Genomic DNA, 23,738 nt, shown 5'->3' on the forward strand with positions numbered 1-23,738 from the left:
TCCATAACTGTGTTCTTGTGATTGGTGACGGAGCCCATAAGTGAGACCCCAACCAATCAGCACCTTATGACCTATCTTTGGATGTCTGATGAAGTGCAAGCTTACGACAATCCCTTCAATTAGTTAATTCTGAATGTCCTTCCCATTATGACTTGGCATGGAGAGCAGATTGCACTCTCTCCATACACTAAGAGGGGCTTTTCTTTGCTCAGTGTTGCCCCCTGATGCTTATCTTGCAAGAGTGGGGGAAGGGAAGTGACAATTACTCTGAGCACATTTCTGCCTATCACTGTTTTACACAAGCTGAATGTCTTTACTCCACCATCACAGCCCGCTATACTGCCCCCTACAGGTAAGAATGTCGATCCGACCTGGTCAGAGTATTTTTCTTTTGTGGATGAAACTTGCACTTTAAGGTCCACTAGATACAAAAATACAGATAAAGCATAATATATATAACATAAGACAATCCATTAACTGAAGCAGAAACAAGAACAGATCTGCACAGACACAAGTCCCTGCAAATACGGTGATTGTCTGGAAGTAATGAGAATGGGCTGGGTCCACATCACATAATCTCCCCCCTAGGGGACTGTACAAATACATTTTATTAAAAAGATGCACATGGGGCAGGCAAACATCGCACACAAGAATACAGAATACGTTTCCACTGCGAAGTAGAACAATCGTCAAGAAGCAGCATTTATTTAATCAACACCACGTTACAAACCGCAAACGTTTCAGGATTTCTTAGTAATAGATTTAAGGATGCAAAAGCCAACGGTCAAGGTGGAAGACTTTCCCTGCAACTATGGGTTATGAGTTTATGGGAAAACACAGAAGGGAGCACACACTTAGAGAAAAGTGATAAAAATCTGCTATCAGCCAACACTAGAGGGAGCTCAGGAGCGTCATGCATACAGTGAACATCCTCCTAGTGGTGGCTGCAGACAGGATCTTATCATGTATCTCTGTATACAGGGAGCTCCCCCTAGTGGTGGCTGCAGACAGGATCTTATCATGTATCTCTGTATACAGGGAGCTCCCCCTAGTGGTTGCTGCAGATAGAATCTTATCATGTATCTCTGTATACAGGGAGCTCCCCCTAGTGGTGGCTGCAGACAGGATCTTATCATGTATCTCTGTATACAGGGAGCTCCCCCTAGAGGTGGCTGCAGACAGGATCTTATCATGTATCTCTGTATACAGGGAGCTCCCCCTAGTGGTGGCTGCAGACAGGATCTTATCGTGTATCTCTGTATACAGGGAGCTCCCCCTAGTGGTGGCTACAGACAGGATCTTATGTATTTCTGTATACAGGGAGCTCCCCCTAGTAGTGGCTGCCGACAGGATCTTATCATGTATCTCTGTATACAGGGAGCTCCCCCTAGTGGTTGCTGCAGATAGAATCTTATCATGTATCTCTGTATACAGGGAGCTCCCCCTAGTGGTGGCTGCAGACAGGATCTTATCATGTATCTCTGTATACAGGGAGCTCCCCCTAGAGGTGGCTGCAGACAGGATCTTATCATGTATCTCTGTATACAGGGAGCTCCCCCTAGTGGTGGCTGCAGACAGGATCTTATCGTGTATCTCTGTATACAGGGAGCTCCCCCTAGTGGTGGCTACAGACAGGATCTTATGTATTTCTGTATACAGGGAGCTCCCCCTAGTAGTGGCTGCCGACAGGATCTTATCATGTATCTCTGTATACAGGGAGCTCCCCCTAGTGGTGGCTGCAGACAGGATCTTATCATGTATCTCTGTATACAGGGAGCTCCCCCTAGTGGTGGCTGCAGACAGGATATTATCATGTATCTCTGTATACAGGGAGCTCCCCCTAGTGGTGGCTGTAGACAGGATCTTATCATGTATCTCTGTATACAGGGAGCTCCCCCAAGTGGTGGCTGCAGACAGGATCTTATCATGTATCTCTGTATACAGGGAGCTCCCCCTAGTGGTGGCTGCAGACAGGATCTTATCATGTATCTCTGTATACAGGGAGCTCCCCCTAGTGGTGGCTGCAGACAGGATCTTATCATGTATCTCTGTATACAGGGAGCTCCCCCTAGTGGAGGCTGCAGACAGAATCTTATCATGTATCTCTGTATACAGGGAGCTCCCCCTAGTGGTGGCTGCAGACAGGATCTTATCATGTATCTCTGTATACAGGGAGCTCCCCCTAGTGGTGGCTGCAGACAGGATCTTATCATGTATCTCTGTATATAGAGAGCTCCCCCTAGTGGTGGCTGCAGACAGGATCTTATCATGTATCTCTATATACAGGGAGCTCCCCCTAGTGGTGACTGCAGACAGAATCTTATCATGTAACTCTGTATACAGTGAACATCCCCCTAGTGGTGGCTGCAGACAGGATCTTATCATGTATCTCTGTATACAGGGAGCTCCCCCTAGTGGTGGCTGCAGACAGGATCTAATCATGTATCTCTGTATATAGAGAGCTCCCCCTAGTGGTGGCTGCAGACAGGATCTTATCATGTATCTCTGTATACAGGGAGCTCCCCCTAGTGGTGGCTGCAGACAGGATCTTATCATGTATCTCTGTATACAGGGAGCTCCCCCTAGTGGTGGCTGCAGACAGGATCTTATCATGTATCTCTGTATACAGTGAACATCCCCCTAGTGGTGGCTGCAGACAGGATCTTATCATGTATCTCTGTATACAGGGAGCTCCCCCTAGTGGTGGCTGCAGACAGGATCTAATCATGTATCTCTGTATATAGAGAGCTCCCCCTAGTGGTGGCTGCAGACAGGATCTTATCATGTATCTCTGTATACAGGGAGCTCCCCCTAGTGGTGGCTGCAGACAGGATCTTATCATGTATCTCTGTATACAGGGAGCTCCCCCTAGTGGTGGCTGCAGACAGGATCTTATGTATCTCTGTATACAGGGAGCTCCCCCTAGTGGTGGCTGCAGACAGAATCTTATCATGTATCTCTGTATATAGAGAGCTCCCCCTAGTGGTGGCTGCAGACAGGATCTTATCATGTATCTCTGTATACAGTGAACATCCCCCTAGTGGTGGCTGCAGACAGGATCTTATCATGTATCTCTGTATACAGGGAGCTCCCCCTAGTGGTGACTGCAGACAGAATCTTATCATGTATCTCTGTATACAGGGAGCTCCCCCTAGTGGTGACTGCAGACAGAATCTTATCATGTATCTCTGTATATAGAGAGCTCCCCCTAGTGGTGCCTGCAGACAGGATCTTATCATGTATCTCTGTATACAGGGAGCTCCCCCTAGTGGTGGCTGCAGACAGAATTGCATCTGGTATCTCTGTACATAGAGAGTCTATATAAGTCCATTGAGGGGATTTGATACTGTGCATCAAAAAAACACAGCTTTGGCCACTAAAAAGATGCACAGATTGTTGAACATATGAAAACTAATTGTGGAGATTCACTTTCGGCTATTGAAAACAATGAACACCATTCAGCAATTTTTGCTTAAAGAACAAGAGGTATATAGGTTTGTATCTAATAACATACAAGTATGCATTAAATATGTCTTATCATGAAGCCTAAATCATACTGTGTTACATAGTATCTTACTACGACGCCATATTATGAGGTCACTTTGTGGACTCGTTGCTCCATTTCCTTAGGACAAACTTCTCTGCATTTGTGTCTGAATCTATTCTATATATATATATATATATATATATATATATATATATATATATTTATTTAAAGCCAAAGCAGATGCTATGAGGGCTGATAAAAGTGGGGGAAAGAAGCAGTTAGTTAACCTCTTCTCTGCCACACTGGGCTTCCCTGCCCACAGACCCCACAATGGTGGCAGAAACAAACGGTAGCAGTATGATAAGGTGGACATACACCTGGAGGGGATCTTCTCATTTTGTGTCCCCCCGATACTAATAAATGATCAAGAAATAACTAAAAATGTAATGTATTAATGTATTTCAGGTGGATGTTAGGAAGGTTCTCACTTGAGACTATGTATCAATTTAAGGCTAATGCATCCTTTTCTTGGTACATCACTGATACATTAAGCATTACAATCTTATGGCCAGGGATTCTTCTCCTGGTATCATTAGCCATAATGGAAATGATGAGCAAACCTCTGTGCTTTTCAGCATATGATATTATTACTAGCAATGATGAGATTGTTAGTCTCTTGCATTCTGCTTTAGTAACCAGTGATACCTGAATATGACAGTGTCTACAGCAGCTGACCCCCAACCTGTGTAGTGCAGCCTCCTTATTCCCACGCAGGAAAGTATCACACCCAGCAAGTTGTTGCTTTAAGACACCTGCCGTTTGCTTGGAGATGGTTCTGCTGGAAAGTTTCTTTGAGGTTGCAGTTAACTACAATTGCTGAACCCCTGACCCATAATTTACCAAATACACTGAGAGCAACTATAGAAAGTAACGTCGACAACCTGTAATGAATCTCACAGAATCCAACATTTGCAATGATATAATAAACAACAAGCAAGAATGATACATTGTTTCATAGCTATGATTGAAAGGTGGCACGTGGCATGGCGGCCTTCCACTACTGGTTATGGACCAGGCACGGACACCGTCGGCCCTAGAGATGCCGGATCTGACTGAACGGTCTTTGGAAATGTAGATTCAATGCTGGGAAAACTATTGTGCCGGTCTCCCAGCTCACGGCTGGAAGGTGCTGGTTTGGGTGTAAACCTGTGCTGTTTGTCATTTAGGGGGTCATGTCGGTCGAGTTTTGGAACTGGGATGGTCTTAAGAAATATGGCACCTGTTGGCACGAGATTTGGCAAAGAGCTCAGACATGAACCAGCCCACTTACAAAACTGCCAGTGACCCTATGGTATAAATAGGGAGATTGAGAGCAGCTGGCAGCGTGCGGGGGATTGCCTGGACAGTCAATTAGTGGGCGCGCTGCTTGCGCTCCTCTTCGGGGTGCGTGTAATACAGGTGACACTCTGGGTCGCCTCGAATCGTAGGAGCTCCAGAAATCATCTTTCCAGTATTGGGGTTGACACACCAGCATTCTCCTCGCTGACCGTTCAGGGACATCTTACACTATGGCGGGAGACGAGAGAAGAGATGTCAGTAAAGTATAAACCACATAACTTTTATATACTTATTGCTACATACTTACAGTGAACCTCAGAAAACACAATAACTATTATTACTTTTAGGCATAGGGTTAATCAGCCGGTAATATATAATGTAGCAATGCTGCCCGGCCGCCTTATAGAAAGTGTCGCTACCGGGAGAACATGAACTTATTTCCTTCCTGGAGCCTCCAGCTTTCAGTCATTGAGGTGTGCATGGAGCAGCTTTAGTTCCCACTCACTACACTGCGTACTATACTGTCAGCACGCCCCAGCACTTTGATTGACAGCTTGTGGTGCACTGCAACTATGCAGAGCGAGCGAGCGAGCTGTCAATCAATGTGCGGGCGCGTGCTGACAGCGCCGCTCACAGTATAGTACGCAGTATAGTGAACGCTGACCGTAGCAGCTCCGTAATAGGCTCTGTGACGGAAATACGTTCATTTTCTCCCGGTCGTCACACTTCAGTAAGGCGGTGGGCAGCATTGTTATGCTATTTACTTGCAAATTAACCCTATATCTGCAGGTAAATAGCATTTTCCAAGATGACAGGTTCCCTTTAAATGGGTTTAGATTTCCAGCTCTGTGCAGCACAGGTGTTTTTATGCTGCTCGCTGTTGATGGGATTACTGGAGGATCGTCTCCGTGATTATTCTGCAGAGGCATTGTCTCCATTTACAGCTGTCTGCACCCGGCCACCTCTATTACAGATTAGTCCTCGCTCTGGTGCTCACTGACTGCGATATCTATCTCTATGTGACAACTAGACTGGGAGACGGAAAGCACCGATGTGAGGAGGAGACATGAGAAAAGAGACAGCTGAGATACCACATCTCGTATATGTGTAGAGTAGGAGACGGGTATGTGACACCGGCTTACGGGGGGCTCACAGTCGCAGATTAGTAAATGACACCGCAGTGAAATGCTTTGCACAATTTATAAATATTGGAAAATCTTTTGATCCGCACTTTACTGAAAAGTTTTGCAATTTTCCCAATAGTTTATGTATAATGTCAATATGTTTGGTTGCTTTCAGAGGTAAAAAGCCCATATAATGGCAGTATCAGTGTATACAGCGCTATCTTAATTTACCAGCAGTAACGCATTGTAGCAAACGATCAGCAGAGAAATCTGTGCAGCCAATGTGGCTATCTAACAGAGCATAGTCTAATCTGGATGTAATTGTAGCAAACCTCCAGCTGTGAGAAGCAGCTCTCCTCAGCGGTTTAACCTCTAAATGTAAGCATGCGTGTTCCCATTCACTGATAGCAAGCAGAGGTCGTGCAGAAGTAGAAGATAAGGAACTGAAACAAGGTATATTGAAGCCGCAGATGTTCCCATTATAGAATCATGAAGCTTTCCGGGGGTCCGGCGAATCCAGCATGGACGCACCTGTTTGAGGTTGAAGAGACCGTTCTTGTCGCAGTTCGGGATATGAAGGGAGTAGAGATGTTCCAGCGGTGCTCGCTCATCAGGGAGATTCATGGAGGAAATCCGCTCCAAAACCTGATCCAACTGCTGCTGACACAGACTCTGAAAATGGGGGCGAAGCCTGTAAGATCTGTGCAATATTGGACCAATCTCTCACTAAACATTATATGGCCTTATCTACACAGATACATTGTAACGAGCCCATCAACTGTGTTTCCTTCTTATGTGTTGCCTCATTTATATGATGCACTTTGTATCTTGTATGTCCTACGTTCTCGGCATTTATCCCCCTCTTCCTCTGGTGATTGTGGTGCAGGGGTTGTTCATCTTTGGGGTCATTCTTCAAAAATTTTTAGATTTGAGAGTCCTCAGTGGTTGATACCTTCTAATGGCTAACTGAAAAGATGGTAACAAATTGCAAGCTTTCGAGACTACTCAGGTCTCTTCATCAGGCAAAGTATAGCAGAAAATCTGAAGAGTCACATATTAACACACAATAAGACACAGAAATAAATGCAATAGATGAGACAAGTGACATGAAGAATTGATGTCATTCTACATCAACTAAGGAATGTGCACTTCAAAACTCGACCAGACCTCAATCACCGAACAATAATACTTTCACAGTCCTTATCTATGAACTTCTCCAATATTTACGTCTCTCTTATACTCAAAGTTCTGCTTTGCGTCACTTGTCTCATCTATTGCATTTTTTCTGTGTCCTGTTGTGTATTTGACTCTTCAGATTTTATGTTACACTATGCCTGATGAAGAGTAGTCTTGAAAGCTGCAATTTTTATAACTATCTTTTCAGTTAGCCATTAAAAGGTATCAACCACTGAGGACTCTGAAATCTAAATATTTTTCTATCTACTGGCTAACACGGTACAAGAATATATATTTTCCCTATTCAGGCATTTATATTTATATTTCACTGCACATTCAATTTTGATGCGGCATAAATCAGCTGAGCGGAATTTAGCAAAAGACAGATAAAAAAGTTACAAACTCCTTACTAGACCGTCCTACCGGCTTACTAATGGATTCTCAGTTCACTCATTCCGCAGCCAGAAATAAACAGTGCAACATAAAGGCCACAGAAGGCAAATGGTGCAAAACGTTTCACGAATCCATTTTCAAAAATGATTTCTAGCCCAAAATAAACGCCCCAGTGGGCCCAAATCAATTGGTGCCGTTCTTTGTCTGTTTTTTTTGGTACTTTTCACCTGTTTTTTCCTTTGTGCCTAATTCCTCTTTTAATTTACGCCATTTTAAAGTCTATTTTATGTGTTCACCTGTTTTTTTTGTTTGTTTTTCAATGTTCACCGCTGTGGGCAATGAAAAAAAAAATGTCAATGAATAAAAGACAAAAAAAAAAGGAGGAAGTTTAAAAAAAAATGCAAATGATGAATTAAGGCTGAAGCGTCGCTGATCTTAGACGGGTTAGGAGCTGACAACCATCCTACCATGCTGCATAATGACAGTGACGGGGCCCTTGGCCGCCGGGCCCTCCAGGAGCTGCAGGCCTTTACCCGCTGCTCTTGGGCATCTCACCCTTTGTGCTGACTGTCTCTGGTTCTTCTTCTCATCATTAAGTTTGTTGACTTTTGAGCGGTGATTTTCGCTGGCTCTCCTGCGGTTTACAGCATCTTCCTTTACCGGATTTTTTGAGGGAGGTTTTGGCTGATTATCGGTCACCATCGTTCCTGCTTCCAAGTTGTTATCCATCAGCATGCCGTCCGAGCGCTCCTCCAGAATATCTGGCGAAAGAAGACGTGTAATGAGGCTCAACCAATGGGCACAGTTATCAGCAACCAATCACAGCACAGCTTTCATGTTATCAGAGCTACCAATCAGCTCAGCTTTCATTTAGCCTCAGCGGTGTGAGCAATGACTGAGGCTCATTGCTGCTGTAGGTGTTTCTCTGCAAAGGGTGATAGCGATATGTGAGTACAACATGGCTGTATATTATGTCTGAAGTGAGCTCCCTCTAGTGGTGGCTGTATAAATCTGTATGTAGTGAGCTCCCTCTAGTGGTGGCTGTATAAATCTGTATGTAGTGAGCTCCTCCTAGTGATGGCTGTATAAATCTGTATGTAGTGAGCTCCCCCTAGTGGTGGCTGTATAAATCTGTATGTAGTGAGCGCCCCTAGTGGTGGCTGTATATTATGTCTGAAGTGAGCTCCCTCTAGTGGTGGCTGTATAAATCTGTATGTAGTGAGCTCCTCCTAGTGGTGACAGTATAAATCTGTATGTAGTGATCAACCCTAGTGGTGGCTGTATATATGTATATGTAGTGAGCTCCTCCTAGTGGTGGCTGTATAAATCTGTATGTAGTGAGCTCCTCCTAGTGGTGACTGTATAAATCTGTATGTAGTGAGCTCCTCCTAGTGGTGACTGTATAAATCTGTATGTAGTGAGCTCCTCCTAGTGATGGCTGTATAAATCTATATGTAGTGAGCTCCTCCTAGTGGTGGCTGTATTTATCTGTATGTAGTGAGCTCCCCCTAGTGGTGGCTGTATAAATCTGTATGTAGTGAGCTCCCTCTAGTGGTGGCTGTATAAATCTGTATGTAGTGAGCTCCTCCTAGTGGTGGCTGTATAAATCTGTATGTAGTGAGCTCCTCCTAGTGGTGACTGTATAAATCTGTATGTAGTGAGCTCCTCCTAGTGATGGCTGTATAAATCTATATGTAGTGAGCTCCTCCTAGTGGTGGCTGTATTTATCTGTATGTAGTGAGCTCCCCCTAGTGGTGGCTGTATAAATCTGTATGTAGTGAGCTCCCTCTAGTGGTGGCTGTATAAATCTGTATGTAGTGAGCTCCTCCTAGTGGTGGCTGCATAAATCTGTATGTAGTGAGCCCCCCCTAGTGGTGGCTGTATAAATCTGTATGTAGTGAGCTCCCTCTAGTGGTGGCTGTATAAATCTGTATGTAGTGAGCTCCCTCTAGTGGTGGCTGTATAAATCTGTATGTAGTGAGCTCCCTCTAGTGGTGGCTGTATAAATCTGTATGTAGTGAGCTCCCTCTAGTGGTGGCTGTATAAATCTGTATGTAGTGAGCTCCCTCTAGTGGTGACTGTATAAATCTGTATGTAGTGAGCTCCCCCTAGTGGTGACTGTATAAATCTGTATGTAGTGAGCTCCTCCTAGTGGTGACTGTATAAATCTGTATGTAGTGATCAACCCTAGTGGTGGCTGTATATATGTATATGTAGTGAGCGCCTCCTAGTGGTGGCTGTATAAATCTGTATGTAGTGAGCTCCTCCTAGTGGTGGCTGTATATATGTATATGTAGTGAGCTCCTCCTAGTGGTGGCTGTATAAATCTGTATGTAGTGAGCTCCTCCTAGTGATGGCTGTATAAATCTATATGTAGTGAGCTCCCCCTAATGGTGGCTGTATAAATCTATATGTAGTGAGCTCCCCCTAGTGGTGGTTGTATAAATCTGTATGTAGTGAGCTCCCTCTAGTGGTGGCTGTATAAATCTGTATGTAGTGAGCTCCCTCTAGTGGTGGCTGTATAAATCTGTATGTAGTGAGCTCCTCCTAGTGGTGGCTGTATAAATCTGTATGTAGTGAGCTCCTCCTAGTTGTGGCTGTATAAATCTGTATGTAGTGAGCTCCCCCTAGTGGTGACTGTATAAATCTGTATGTAGTGAGCTCCTCCTAGTGGTGGCTGTATATATGTATATGTAGTGAGCTCCTCCTAGTGGTGGCTGTATAAATCTGTATGTAGTGAGCTCCTCCTAGTGATGGCTATATAAATCTATATGTAGTGAGCTCCCCCTAATGGTGGCTGTATAAATCTATATGTAGTGAGCTCCCCCTAGTGGTGGCTGTATAAATCTCTATGTAGTGAGCTCCCTCTAGTGGTGGCTGTATAAATCTGTATGTAGTGAGCTCCCTCTAGTGGTGGCTATATAAATCTGTATGTAGTGAGCTCCTCCTAGTGGTGGCTATATAAATCTGTATGTAGTGAGCTCTCCCTAGTGGTGGCTGTATAAATCAGTATGTAGTGAGCTCCCTCTAGTGGTGGCTGTATAAATCTTTATGTAGTGAGCTCCCTCTAGTGGTGGCTATATAAATCTGTATGTAGTGAGCTCCTCCTAGTGGTGGCTATATAAATCTGTATGTAGTGAGCTCCCCCTAGTGGTGGCTGTATAATCTGTATGCAGTGAGCTCCCCCTAGTGGTGGCTGTATAAATCTGTATGTAGTGAGCTCCCCCTAGTGATGGCTGTATAAATCTGTATGTAGTGAGCTCCCCCTAGTGGTGGCTGTATAAATCTGTATATAGTGAGCTCCCCCTAGTGATGGCTGTATAAATCTGTATGTAGTGAGCTCCCTCTAGTGGTGACTGTATAAATCTGTATGTAGTGAGCTCCCTCTAGTTGTGGCTGTATAAATCTGTATGTAGTGAGCTCCCTCTAGTGGTGGCTGTATAAATCTGTATGTAGTGAGCTCCCCCTAGTGGTGACTGTATAAATCTGTATGTAGTGAGCTCCCCCTAGTGGTGACTGTATAAATCTGTATGTAGTGAGCTCCCCTAGTGGTGGCTGTTTAAATCAGTATGTAGTGAGCTCCCTCTAGTGCTGACTGTATAAATCTGTATGTAGTGAGCTCCCTCTAGTGGTGGCTGTATAAATCTGTATGTAGTGAGCTCCCTCTAGTGGTGACTGTATAAATCTTTATGCAGTGAGCTTCCCCTAGTGGTGGCTGTATAATCTGTATGCAGTGAGCTCCCTCTAGTGGTGGCTGTATAAATCTGTATGTAGTGAGCTCCCCCTAGTGGTGGCTGTATAAATCTGTATGTAATGAGCTCCCTCTAGTGGTGGCTGTATAAATCTATTTGTAGTGAGCTCCGTCTAGTGGTGGCTGTATAAATCTGTATGTAGTGAGCCCCCCCTAGTGGTGGCTGTATAAATCTGTATGTAGTGAGCTCCCTCTAGTGGTGGCTGTATAAATCTGTATGTAGTGAGCTCCTCCTAGTGATGGCTGTATAAATCTATATGTAGTGTGCTCCCCCTAATGGTGGCTGTATAAATCTATATGTAGTGAGCTCCCCCTAGTGGTGGCTGTATAAATCTGTATGTAGTGAGCTCCCTCTAGTGGTGGCTGTATAAATCTGTATGTAGTGAGCTCCTCCTAGTGGTGGCTGTATAATCTGTAGGTAGTGAGCTCCTCCTAGTTGTGGCTGTATAAATCTGTATGTAGTGAGCTCCCCCTAGTGGTGACTGTATAAATCTGTATGTAGTGAGCTCCTCCTAGTGGTGGCTGTATATATGTATATGTAGTGAGCTCCTCCTAGTGGTGGCTGTATAAATCTGTATGTAGTGAGCTCCTCCTAGTGATGGCTATATAAATCTATATGTAGTGAGCTGCCCCTAATGGTGGCTTTATAAATCTATATGTAGTGAGCTCCCCCTAGTGGTGGCTGTATAAATCTGTATGTAGTGAGCTCCCTCTAGTGGTGGCTGTATAAATCTGTATGTAGTGAGCTCCTCCTAGTGGTGGCTGTATAAATCTGTATGTAGTGAGCTCCTCCTAGTGGTGGCTGTATAAATCTGTATGTAGTGAGCTCCCTCTAGTGGTGGCTGTATAAATCTGTATGTAGTGAGCTCCCTCTAGTGGTGGCTATATAAATCTGTATGTAGTGAGCTCTCCCTAGTGGTGGCTGTATAATCTGTATGCAGTGAGCAACCCCTAGTGGTGGCTGTATAAATCTGTATGTAGTGAGCTCCCCCTAGTGATGGCTGTATAAATCTGTATGTAGTGAGCTCCCCCTAGTGGTGGCTGTATAAATCTGTATGTAGTGAGCTCCCTCTAGTGGTGACTGTATAAATCTGTATGTAGTGAGCTCCCTCTAGTGGTGGCTGTATAAATCTGTATGTAGTGAGCTCCCCCTAGTGGTGACTGTATAAATCTGTATGTAGAGAGCTCCCCCTAGTGGTGACTGTATAAATCTGTATGTAGTGAGCTCCCCTAGTGGTGGCTGTTTAAATCAGTATGTAGTGAGCTCCCTCTAGTGGTGACTGTATAAATCTGTATGTAGTGAGCTCCCTCTAGTGGTGGCTGTATAAATCTGTATGTAGTGAGCTCCCTCTAGTGGTGACTGTATAAATCTTTATGCAGTGAGCTTCCCCTAGTGGTGGCTGTATAATCTGTATGCAGTGAGCTCCCTCTAGTGGTGACTGTATAAATCTTTATGCAGTGAGCTTCCCCTAGTGGTGGCTGTATATATGTATATGTAGTGAGCTCCTCCTAGTGGTGGCTGTATATATGTATATGTAGTGAGTTCCTCCTAGTGGTGGCTGTATAAATCTGTATGTAGTGAGCTCCTCCTAGTGATGGCTATATAAATCTATATGTAGTGAGCTCCCCCTAATGGTGGCTGTATAAATCTATATGTAGTGAGCTCCCCCTAGTGGTGGCTGTATAAATCTGTATGTAGTGAGCTCCCTCTAGTGGTGGCTGTATAAATCTGTATGTAGTGAGCTCCTCCTAGTGGTGGCTATATAAATCTGTATGTAGTGAGCTCCCTCTAGTGGTGGCTGTATAAATCTGTATGTAGTGAGCTCCTCCTAGTGGTGGCTGTATAAATCTGTATGTAGTGAGCTCCCTCTAGTGGTGGCTGTATAAATCTGTATGTAGTGAGCTCCCTCTAGTGGTGGCTATATAAATCTGTATGTAGTGAGCTCTCCCTAGTGGTGGCTGTATAATCTGTATGCAGTGAGCAACCCCTAGTGGTGGCTGTATAAATCTGTATGTAGTGAGCTCCCCCTAGTGATGGCTGTATAAATCTGTATGTAGTGAGCTCTCCCTAGTGGTGGCTGTATAAATCTGTATGTAGTGAGCTCCCCCTAGTGGTGACTGTATAAATCTGTATGTAGTGAGCTCCCCTAGTGGTGGCTGTTTAAATCAGTATGTAGTGAGCTCCCTCTAGTGGTGACTGTATAAATCTGTATGTAGTGAGCTCCCTCTAGTGGTGGCTGTATAAATCTGTATGTAGTGAGCTCCCTCTAGTGGTGACTGTATAAATCTTTATGCAGTGAGCTTCCCCTAGTGGTGGCTGTATAATCTGTATGCAGTGAGCTCCCTCTAGTGGTGGCTGTATAAATCTGTATGTAGTGAGCTCCCCCTAGTGGTGGCTGTATAATCTGTATGCAGTGAGCTCCCTCTAGTGGTGACTGTATAAATCTGTATGTAGTGAGCTCCCTCTAGTGGTGGCTGTATAAATCTGTATGTAGTGAGCTCCCTCTAGTGGTGACTGTATAAATCTTTATGCAGTGAGCTTCCCCTAGTGGTGGCTGTATAATCTGTATGCAGTGAGCTCCCTCTAGTGGTGGCTGTATAAATCTGTATGTAGTGAGCTCCCCCTAGTGGTGGCGGTATAAATCTGTATGTAATGAGCTCCCTCTAGTGGTGGCTGTATAAATCTATTTGTAGTGAGCTCCGTCTAGTGGTGGCTGTATAAATCTGTATGTAGTGAGCTCCCTCTAGTGGTGGCTGTATAAATCTGTATGTAGTGAGCTCCCCCTAGTGGTGGCGGTATAAATCTGTATGTAATGAGCTCCCTCTAGTGGTGGCTGTATAAATCTATTTGTAGTGAGCTCCCTCTAGTGGTGGCTGTATAAATCTGTATGCAGTGAGCTCCCTCTAGTGGTGGCTGTATAAATCTGTATGTAGTGAGCTCCCCCTAGTGGTGGCTATATAAATCTGTATGTAATTAGCTCCCTCTAGTGGTGGCTGTATAAATCTGTATGTATATTTTACACTATTTTAATTAATCATCTTCTAATAGGAAGCATATCCTATTATAGGGAACCCGTCAGCAGATTCACAAGCAGCATGAACCAGCATTATTGCAGCCAGTTATGTTTTATTCTGAAACAATGCGACATTTCAGAATAAAAACACTTTGAAAAGCCGGCCGGGGACTGAGTGTCTCAGCGAACTAATCCGAGATGGGTCCAAGCTGAATTCTTCCCGCCCCAATCCCTTTAACTGACAAACATAAGGAGAGAGCTGTCAGTCACATTGGGCTAGTTAGCTGAGACCCGTAGTCCTCGGCCGGCTTTTCACAGTATGCTGACTGATGTGCCGCAGCATTTCAGAGTAAGATATAACTGGCTGCAATATTGTATCCAGGGTCTGATTCATGCTGCCCATAGTACGAATCTGATGATACTTTCCCCTTTAACTCCATGTAGATGAAACGTCTTTTTCTTTGGGACTTAAACAGTAAAAGCAGCGGAGCTCTGACATGTGGGTGATGGTTAACGAGGTGCTCAGAAGTCCTACTCGCATTATTACTGTTAGGCCACGGCCCCACTATCAGTATTCAGTCAGTATCCGGTCAGTATTTTTCTCAGGAGCGGGTGATAAATGCAGAATTGGTGACTTGTTTCTATTCTACCTTTTCTCTGATTGTTCCTCACCTGGTTTTGGTTCCCACTCCTGAGAACAAATACTGACCGAACACTGACCGAATACTGATAGTGGGGCCGTGGCCTTACATTGTGATACTTGAACTCTGTTGTGGTGCACAGCATCAGGGTCTATGTTTCAGGGGTCTGGAGAGAGTAGCACAGAAAATGCAGATATTTTGCAAAGCTTCAAACTCCACGCCCCCTATGATACATAATCATGTACTGTCTCTCAATATCTGCAGAAACACATATTATTTGCTTAACCAGCAACGATGCCCTCATTGTGCTCCTTCATATGCACGGCGGTCTCTTGACAACCTTCTTTTTCTCACTGCCGGCAGTCAATCTGAACACAAGCAGAGCTGCAGTGTAAAGCATGGGGTCACAAACCAGCAGCTGAGCCAAGTGAGAAAGGAATCTTCATCATTCTTATCGTGAGCACATCCTTCCTTTGCCACAAGTTGGACGGCGAGGAAGAACATACTATTTAATAGAGTCAACAAATAACTACAAAATACAATGTATCACTAAGTCAATAAGAAGATATTTAGCAATAGATCAGGAGATCGACTCATAAAAGGGATCATGTATCTGGCAGTTACTGTTGTCCCAGTCACATAAGGTCAAATACACGGTTTCACAATGTCTCCCAAGGCACAGCGGCTGGTTATCACCTTCTGACCCAGATTCTGCTAAGCGATGCTGAAACAGTCAGGACCATGAATCCGTGATATGTTACAGGGGTCCGTGTGGTTCTAGAACTCCAGATCTTCACTTGTTTTGTTGTATTAAATACAAATATACCGCATGTGGAAACTGTCAGCATGCTGCTGCTGGTAGTAAGCGATGGTGTCCTGCTGCGAGACCCTTTGCTTCACGCCAAAGGCCCCATTTACTATTGCATTTGCACCTATGAGAAGGACCGCCCACTTGACTAAAAAGCCCCAAAATGTGCAGAAAAAAGTTTGAATGAATAAAGCGCAGGTTATTCTGAATGTTTTCCTACAAAATAACTTCTCATTCCGCTGCATTCAATACTTTCTGCAGATTGGATTGCATTTTCAATCCGACAGGTTCCCTATAATATCCAGCTAGAAACAATCAGTCAACAGCAGCCACGAACCTGCTTGCTGACGTTTTCCAGCTTGATGGATTATTTCATTTGCATTGCACAGAAAAATGAACAGATGGGAACACGGACAGGAGCCATGTTGGGATCCTGCATCCAGCACCAGTCAGGTCTGTGTCTTTTTGCTGAGTTTTTGGAGCAGAAAAGTGAGTGGAAACGCACGGCTTTTAAGGAGTTTTGAGATTTTGAGAATTTTCACTCAATTTACTTTCAGTTTCTGCTCCAAAAACTCCTCGAAGAAGCTTCAGGAAAGTAAAACTATTTTTGGAGATTTGGAGGAGGATTTTGTGATTCTCCGCTTAGTTTCTGCTCCAAAAACTCCTAAAAAAATCTCAGTGTACTCATAGCCGGATGGATATCTGTTTGGTGATAGCTCCATGGGCTGTTATGAAGACCAGAGAGGCAGTAGGAGGCTATAGGAGGGCACAATGGGAGATAAGGAGGTCTGTCACCAGTGGCGGGCATGTAGCTGGCAGTGTGCGGGGTCTGGGCATGGCGGGTGCATTCTTTAGGGTGCATTTCTATAGGGGTGAAGCCTGCAGGAACCTGCTCGCAGTCATCTCTATACATCTCGTGAGTGTCTGAAAGAACAGTTAATCGTCGCTCAGCGCCAGCACAATCCTGGGATTATCCAGTGTTTACACAGCGATTACAGAATATGGCCGGGCTCCATCGCCATCGGCACATTGAGAACATTCCTGTGCAGCGCTGACACTCTAACCGCCCCCAGGGTCCCAAAGAAACACAGAGAAAGACATCAGACCTGTGACTTCTTGTTTACAACAGCATTAAAATGCTGGGATTAAAAGTATGTGCACCCCCTGAAACTTGAGGTTATTGCAGAGAAAACATATATTCCCCATAGATTTCCCTGTTTGCTAAATACTCTGTGCTGCTGGGAGACCCCGCTACTTTCATTATGCAACTTTGTTTGTGGCTTCCCAAAAGCACATAAAAATACTCTGTGCTGCTGGGGACACTGCACCTTATACTGGAACATTCTACTTTTCTATTATCAAATTAAAGCAATGCAGATGTCACATACACTCACCATCCTCACAGCAAATAGTGACCGCAGCTCTGGAGTATAATACAGAATGTAACTCAGGATCAGTAATGTAATGTATGTACACAGTGACTGCACCAGCAGAATAGTGAGTGCAGCTCTGGGGTATAATACAGGATGTAACTCAGGATCAGTAATGTAATGTATGTACACAGTGACTGCACCAGCAGAATAGTGAGTGCAGCTCTGGGGTATAATACAGGATGTAACTCAGGATCAGTAATGTAATGTATGTACACAGTGACTGCACCAGCAGAATAGTGAGTGCAGCTCTGGAGTATAATACAGGATGTAACTCAGGATCAGTAATGTAATGTATGTACACAGTGACTGCACCAGCAGAATAGTGAGTGCTGCTCTGGAGTATAATACAGGATGTAACTCAGGATCAGTAATGTAATGTATGTACACAGTGACTGCACCAGCAGAATAGTGAGTGCAGCTCTGGAGTATAATACAGGATGTAACTCCGGATCAGTAATGTAATGTATGTATACAGTGACTGCACCAGCAGAATAGTGAGTGCAGCTCTGGAGTATAATACAGGATGTAACTCAGGGTCAGTAATGTAATGTCTGTACACAGTGACTCCACCAGCAGCATACTGGGTGCAGCTCTGATCAGCTGCTAGTCAGTGTGGTGATTGCGGGTGTGGTGGCTGCAGATCCTGCTGTGAGCTCCTGATCTCTGAGAACCAACACCTCTCCACCTGGGGACCTGCTCTCTCTCTTTCCCGGAGGGAGAGCTGGTTTCTGGGATGAGTGAAGGAGCCAAGCCCCAGGCTTCTGCTTCCCGAACCAGGCCGGCGGGGGGCAGAAGAAACCAGCAACCGGCCTGCACATCAGAGGACTCGGGGGTGAGACGCTGCACCAGGAGTCGCAGCAATGTGGCTCCTACTCCTCCCGGGATTGTGGAAACCCCTAGAAGCCGCAAGGCTTCCAGCATGGAGGTAAAGCCTGACAGCGGCGTGCATGATGGTGCTCCTTCCGGAGGAAAGCGGAGTGCTCACGGAGGTGAGGCCGACCTCCCTGAGGGGGGTTGGGCGCTGCAGGGACCCCGGGAGTCTGTGTCCACCTATGCCTCCCGGGTCATGATCCGCCTCCGTGAGTATGAAGATGCCAGTAAGCTCATCAGGAGGCTCCGGGAGGAGCTGTGCTGCACAAGCGCCAAAGCTGCGGGGGCCTCCAAACAGAGCAAGGCTAAACTCCAGGCCGAGGTAAAGCGACTGACCAGCGAGATTCACCTGCTGGAACTGAGGAAAGCTGACATCAGGGAGCAGAGTGGTCATTTTAAAGAAAAACTAATAAATGAAGACCGCTTTAGAGAAATGGCTGATACCAGAGAGCAAAGGCAGATGGGGCTGCAGCCTGAGAGCCAGGTGGATGATGAGAGTGATGATGACCAGCAGGAAGCCCCACCTGGCAGCCTGCAAAGTCACCCGCAGGCCACGTGCAGCGAGCTCCCTGCAGGACAGGCGACAGTGACATCCGGTCGCAGTTCTGTCGGCTCTGGGGAGGACAGTGACAGCAGCGGCCAGGGAGGGGCGCTAATGGCGGAGATTAAGCTCCTGGAGTCCCCAGTGTGCCTCCAAAACTTCCATCTTGGTGACGATCTACCAGAAGAGGCACCTGGGGGCCACAAAAAGGCAAAGAAGACCAGGCCAAAGCTGCAGGAGGCGGTAAGATACGTATATACCCCCCTCCCTGTACCCCGAGTCGGCGGCAGGCTCAGCTCGCTGTATAAGCCCCGTTGCCCAGCCCAGCTCGGGTTCTGCTGTGGATCCGGTGCAAAGGCGCGGGGATATTACAGAGCGCGGTAGTGAGGCGCAGAGCTCCGTCTCTGCTTGTAGTAGTGGGGACGCAGCAGGAGGTGCATCAGCAGAGAGGCTGGACAGTGAGGGCGGCCCGGCGGCGGGCGTTCCATCAGGCCACGATGCTGTGGTGCGCTCCTCAGTGGGAGGGCGGAGCAGCCTGGTGTCGGGGACAGCTCCGGTAGCCTCGGCACCTCTGAATGCTGTTGCCGCTGATCACTTAGTTGAGAAGCGACGGCAGTGTGAGGGGGCTGTCGGGGCTGAGCGTTCCGGTCCTCCCACGAAAGTGCTATTTTGTGTTGGCGTCGCTGGTCCGGAAGATCCTGATGCTAAAGATCAGCGGCACATTATTCCGAATGCCAAACAGCGGAAATTACCGACCAATGATGTGGAGGGCACACATAAGACCGGGGGTGAGGTCGCCTCCAGTTCTATGGAGGTGACTGAGCCCCTTGTGCCTGATGCGGAGGTCAAAATGTCATCCGCCATTGTTACTGGTCCAGCAGGAATGAATGTGGTGGTGGGGGTGAATGAGGCTAATTCATTGTCTAGTGGTGTGGTTGCTGGTTTGGTGGAGGGTGAGATGGAGGTGGGTAATGGTGTTGCTGTTCGGGCTGATGTGGTCACTGGTCCGGTTGCCCCCCCGGGGGTGGCAACACCTGTCCAGAGTTATGCCAGTGTCACCTCCGGGGCAAATAGGGCATCCTCCTTGTCTCCGGGCTTTGGGGACGGCATGTTGCAACGGCGCCTTCTGGAGGCTCTAAAGAAGGGGGAGAGATCACTAATGGTAGAGGGTCGAGAGGTTGATCTATCCTTCTGGATAGAGAGGCATGGCCTCGGGGCCTTCCGAGAGCAAAAAGGGGGGGATACAGTGTGGTCCCTCCCAACAGCCGGGCCAGGCAGTGTACATAGGAATGTGGTCCGTCTTCGGTGGAGGGGCAGTGATGCATGTCCTCCAAGGTCTAAAGTTGTGGAGCTCCTGCTGAGGATGGGCTTCAAGGCGATTGACATCTACGCCTTGATACATCCCTATTCCACGCCTGAGTTTGATGTCAGCTTTGTTCGGCCGGAGGGGCTTGAGCTCTTCTGGGCGAATTATGAGCTGGCAAAAAATGAGCCCGGCTGGCGAGACTTTGCCGTTCAGGCAGTGTCTCGCCAAAACCAGATCAAGAAAGTGACCGTGATGACTCGTAACGAGTCGCTTTCTTGCTATGACATCATGACGTGGCTTGGTCGGTATGGAGAGGTGGTGGAGATGCCAAAGAAAAACCGCGACGAGTTTGGTATCTGGTCAGGGGCCTGGACGTTTATGGTAAAACTTAAGCGTTCAGGTGGTACGGTTGCCCACATTCCATCGTCTGCCTTCCTGGGTAGGGATCGTATCCTGGTCTACTACCAGGGGCAACCGAAGCTCTGTCACAGGTGCGGCGACCCCACACACTTCAGTGCAAACTGCACCGTGCAGAAATGCGCGTTGTGTGGGGGTGTCGGCCATCTTGCCGCCTCTTGTGTGGAGATTAGGTGCCACCTGTGTGGTGAGTTAGGTCACCCATTCAGCCGTTGTCCTCGCTCCTTCGCTAATGCAGTCGAGACCCCGGTGGGAGTAAGCCGTGAGGCCGATTCTGCTGGGGAGGGGATTAGCAGGGGTGGGGGAGCCGAGGGGCCAGGGAAGAAAAGCAATAAAAAGACGCCTGCCCAGCTGAGGCGTCTAGACAAGCGCAGACAGGAGAGGGAGCGGGGCGAGCCCCAGACTACCGGGGCAGCCCCTGTCCTGGATGCCAGTCTTGCTGCTGAGGCCCCGAGGGATGATGAGTTGGATGAGGAGGTCAGGAGGATCCACAGGGAGGAAACCGCCTCTGCCTCAGAATCCTCCCATTATGAAAGTATGGATGAGGATAATAAGCGGTGGCTAGAGCACAAGCGTAAGCTCGGCACCAAAAAGAAGAAAAAGAAGGGAGATAAAACATCTTCTCCCGCTCTGACCAAGGTACCTAAGGAAGGTAAAACTGACTCCCCTCTGGTTGGTCTTTCTAACCGGTTCCAAGCCCTTGATAACATCTCTTCCTCTGAGGAGGAGGCCGAGGGTGAGGTTTCGGCTTCAGCGGAGCTTACAGGGGGTGCCGAGTCTCCTTCTCCTGGGGATGCAGGGTCCTTGGGGGGAGGGACTGGCCCAGAGTCCGGAGACGAGGACGAGAAAAGAAGGAAAAATGTGGGAATGGACACCTCTGTGTCATTAAAGAGGGGGAAGGATTCCTCCTCTGAGGCAGAGGGTTAGGGGAGTGGGAAGAAGAAAGCCATCTAACTCAATCACCAATGATGGCGGTACCCACTCCGTTGACGCTGGCTTCCATTAATGTCGCCAGCATTAAGTCAAATAAGGATAGATTTGCGGCCTTTGATTTTCTCAGCCGGGTTGAAGCTGACATTTTCTTTTTGCAAGAGACCAGGCTGCCAAATATGGCAGAGGTGTTTATAGCTAAGAGGGAGTGGAGACTCGGGCCCTCCTATTGGTCTCTTGCGGCCGAGCCGTATAGCGGAGTGGCGGTCCTTTTTACCGCACCAGTAGAATGCCGACGGGTTATTGAGTTAGAAATGGGGAGGTGCCTGATATTAGATGTCCTCATGAAGGGACAGGAGCTTCGGCTCATTAACATTTATGGTCCCCAATCTAAGTGGGACCGGAAGTGTCTCTTTACAAGGATCAAGCCCTACCTTTTTACGAGTCGGCAGGTCGTCTTTGGAGGGGACTTCAACACTGTCACGAGGCCCCGGGATAGAGGAGGTTCCAGAGACAAGCTGACTTATGATAGCGTCGCCCTTAATAGTATAGCTAGTGAGGCTCGCCTGGTGGATGTCCACATCCGGCACACCCCAGGCCACGAGGGGTTCACCTATCATAGAGGTAACTGTAGGTCCAGGATAGACAGGTTTTATTTAAAGGAGGAAGCCGTCTCTTCAGCAGTATCTGTTGTTGAGGTGGAGTTCTCCGATCACTGTTTGATTTTGTTTTCCCTGAATGTTACAGAGACCCCCCGGATGGGAAGAGGCTTTTGGAGGCTCAATTCGTCTCTCTTGGAAGAAGCGGAGATAAGACAGTCCTTTGAGGATTTTCTTCAGAGCCAGGTACCCTTACTGGATCTTTGTAGTAGTAAGTCAGAGTGGTGGGAGATGTTCAAGAAAAGGGTGGCGAGATTCTTCCGCCAGCTCTCGAGCCTCAGGAGCCTGGACAGGTATCGCCTCTATCAGGGCCTGAGGAGGAAACTCGAGCATCTTGTCTCAACTGGAGGTAGCCGCGAGGAGATCTCCAGAGTGAAATCTTTGCTAATGAGGTGTCAGTATGATAGACACGCATCTTTGGTTTTTGAGAGGGATTACGGGAAGTACCGCTCGCCCGACCCTTACAGAAACTGCAAGATGTCAGTGAATAGTAAAGTTGTTACAGGACTGGTTGACACTGCGGGGTCCCTGAAAAGATCCAGATCGGGGATCCTGGAGGTCGTCAGATCCTTCTACTCGCACCTCTTGGGGAAGAGGGATCTGGATTGGGATGAGATGTCGGCTTTTCTGGCTGAAGCCGTCCCCGAACCAGGGGTAGACCCCTCTCTTGGCGTTTTGACAGAGATGATCAGGGAAGAGGAAGTTAAGTTGGCGATTGAAGGGCTTGCCCTGAAGAAATCTCCCGGTCCGGATGGCTTAACATCTGAATTCTATAAGACCTTTAAGGACGCCTTGGTTCCCCTCTTGACTGAGGTATTTAATGAGTGTCTTTCCTCGGGCACTCTGCCAAAGTCAATGAGGAGGTCTGCCCTGATCATCTTGTCAAAGGGTAAGGACCCATCTTGCATTGAGAATTGGCGTCCCATAGCGCTTCTCAATGCAGACAGGAAGGTTTTGGCAAAGGTGCTGTTTAATCGGCTGGTGAAATTTGCACCCCAGCTCCTTTCGGGGGCCCAGCATTGCTCTGTTCCGGGCCGCAGTACAATTAGTGCTGTACTCTGTGTCCGAGAGGCGGTGGAGCAGGGTAGGGCTGGCCACTGGAAGGGGTACATGCTGTCATTGGACCAGGCAAAAGCGTTTGATCGGGTTAATCATGAGTACCTCTGGTCTGTCCTTCTGAGGTATGGCCTGCCGGGGGGGTTCGTTGATTGGCTTAAGACCTTGTACGCTGGGGCAGAGAGTTTCCCGCTTGTGAACGGTTGGATTGGCAGCTCTTTTGAGGTTGGGTATGGTGTTCGCCAGGGTTGTCCCTTGAGCCCGCTACTGTACGCGTTTTCGATTGACCCACTTCTTAGGAGGGTGGAGCGTGGACCGTTAGCTGGGATCGGGATGGACCGGGCAGCACCGGAAGCCACTCTGAGAGTGGTGGCGTATGCCGATGACGTCACCGTTTTTGTTTCCTCTGATGGGGAGGCAGAATGGCTGATGTCAGAGGTAAATCGCTACTCGGAGGCATCCGGGTCTAAGATCAACCGGGATAAGTGTGAGAGTCTCTGGCTGGGAGGAGGAGATCCTGGTTTTGATCTCCCGGACACCCTTCCAGAACCCAAAGTCTCTGCAAAAGTTCTTGGCATCGAATTTGGCCAGGGGGATTACCCCAAACAAAATTGGGACAGCAGGCTAGAGATCGCCACTCAGAAGGTGAACCAATGGAAGGGTTGGTCTTTGACCCTAAGGGAAAGGGTAAACCTGATCAAAACTTACCTGCTCCCTTTGCTGATCTATCTGGGCAGTGTGTGCATCTTGCCAGAGCCTCTCTGGACTCGGGTCTACAGTTTGTTCTTTCAACT

At 47.1% G+C, this 23,738-nt stretch overlaps 1 protein-coding gene across 1 annotated transcript in view; it reads right to left on the minus strand.

Annotated features, from left to right (window-relative positions):
* Positions 1-590: 590 nt before the first annotated feature.
* IGFBP2 (insulin like growth factor binding protein 2) overlaps positions 591-23,738 on the minus strand; it is a 72,254-nt gene continuing 49,106 nt past the window's right edge. Inside the window, exons 2-4 of the mRNA XM_073647457.1 lie at positions 8,074-8,279; positions 6,481-6,621; positions 591-5,053 (exon numbers count right to left, since the gene is read on the minus strand). Of these exons, the coding sequence (XP_073503558.1) occupies positions 4,898-5,053; positions 6,481-6,621; positions 8,074-8,279 (503 nt within the window). The 3' untranslated portion in view covers positions 591-4,897. The remainder of the gene's footprint in view (positions 5,054-6,480; positions 6,622-8,073; positions 8,280-23,738) is intronic.

This window comes from Phyllobates terribilis, unplaced genomic scaffold (assembly GCF_046119375.1).
Source record: "Phyllobates terribilis strain yellow unplaced genomic scaffold, ASM4611937v1 Scaffold_9__5_contigs__length_417890890, whole genome shotgun sequence".
NCBI classification, from domain to species: domain Eukaryota; kingdom Metazoa; phylum Chordata; class Amphibia; order Anura; family Dendrobatidae; genus Phyllobates; species Phyllobates terribilis.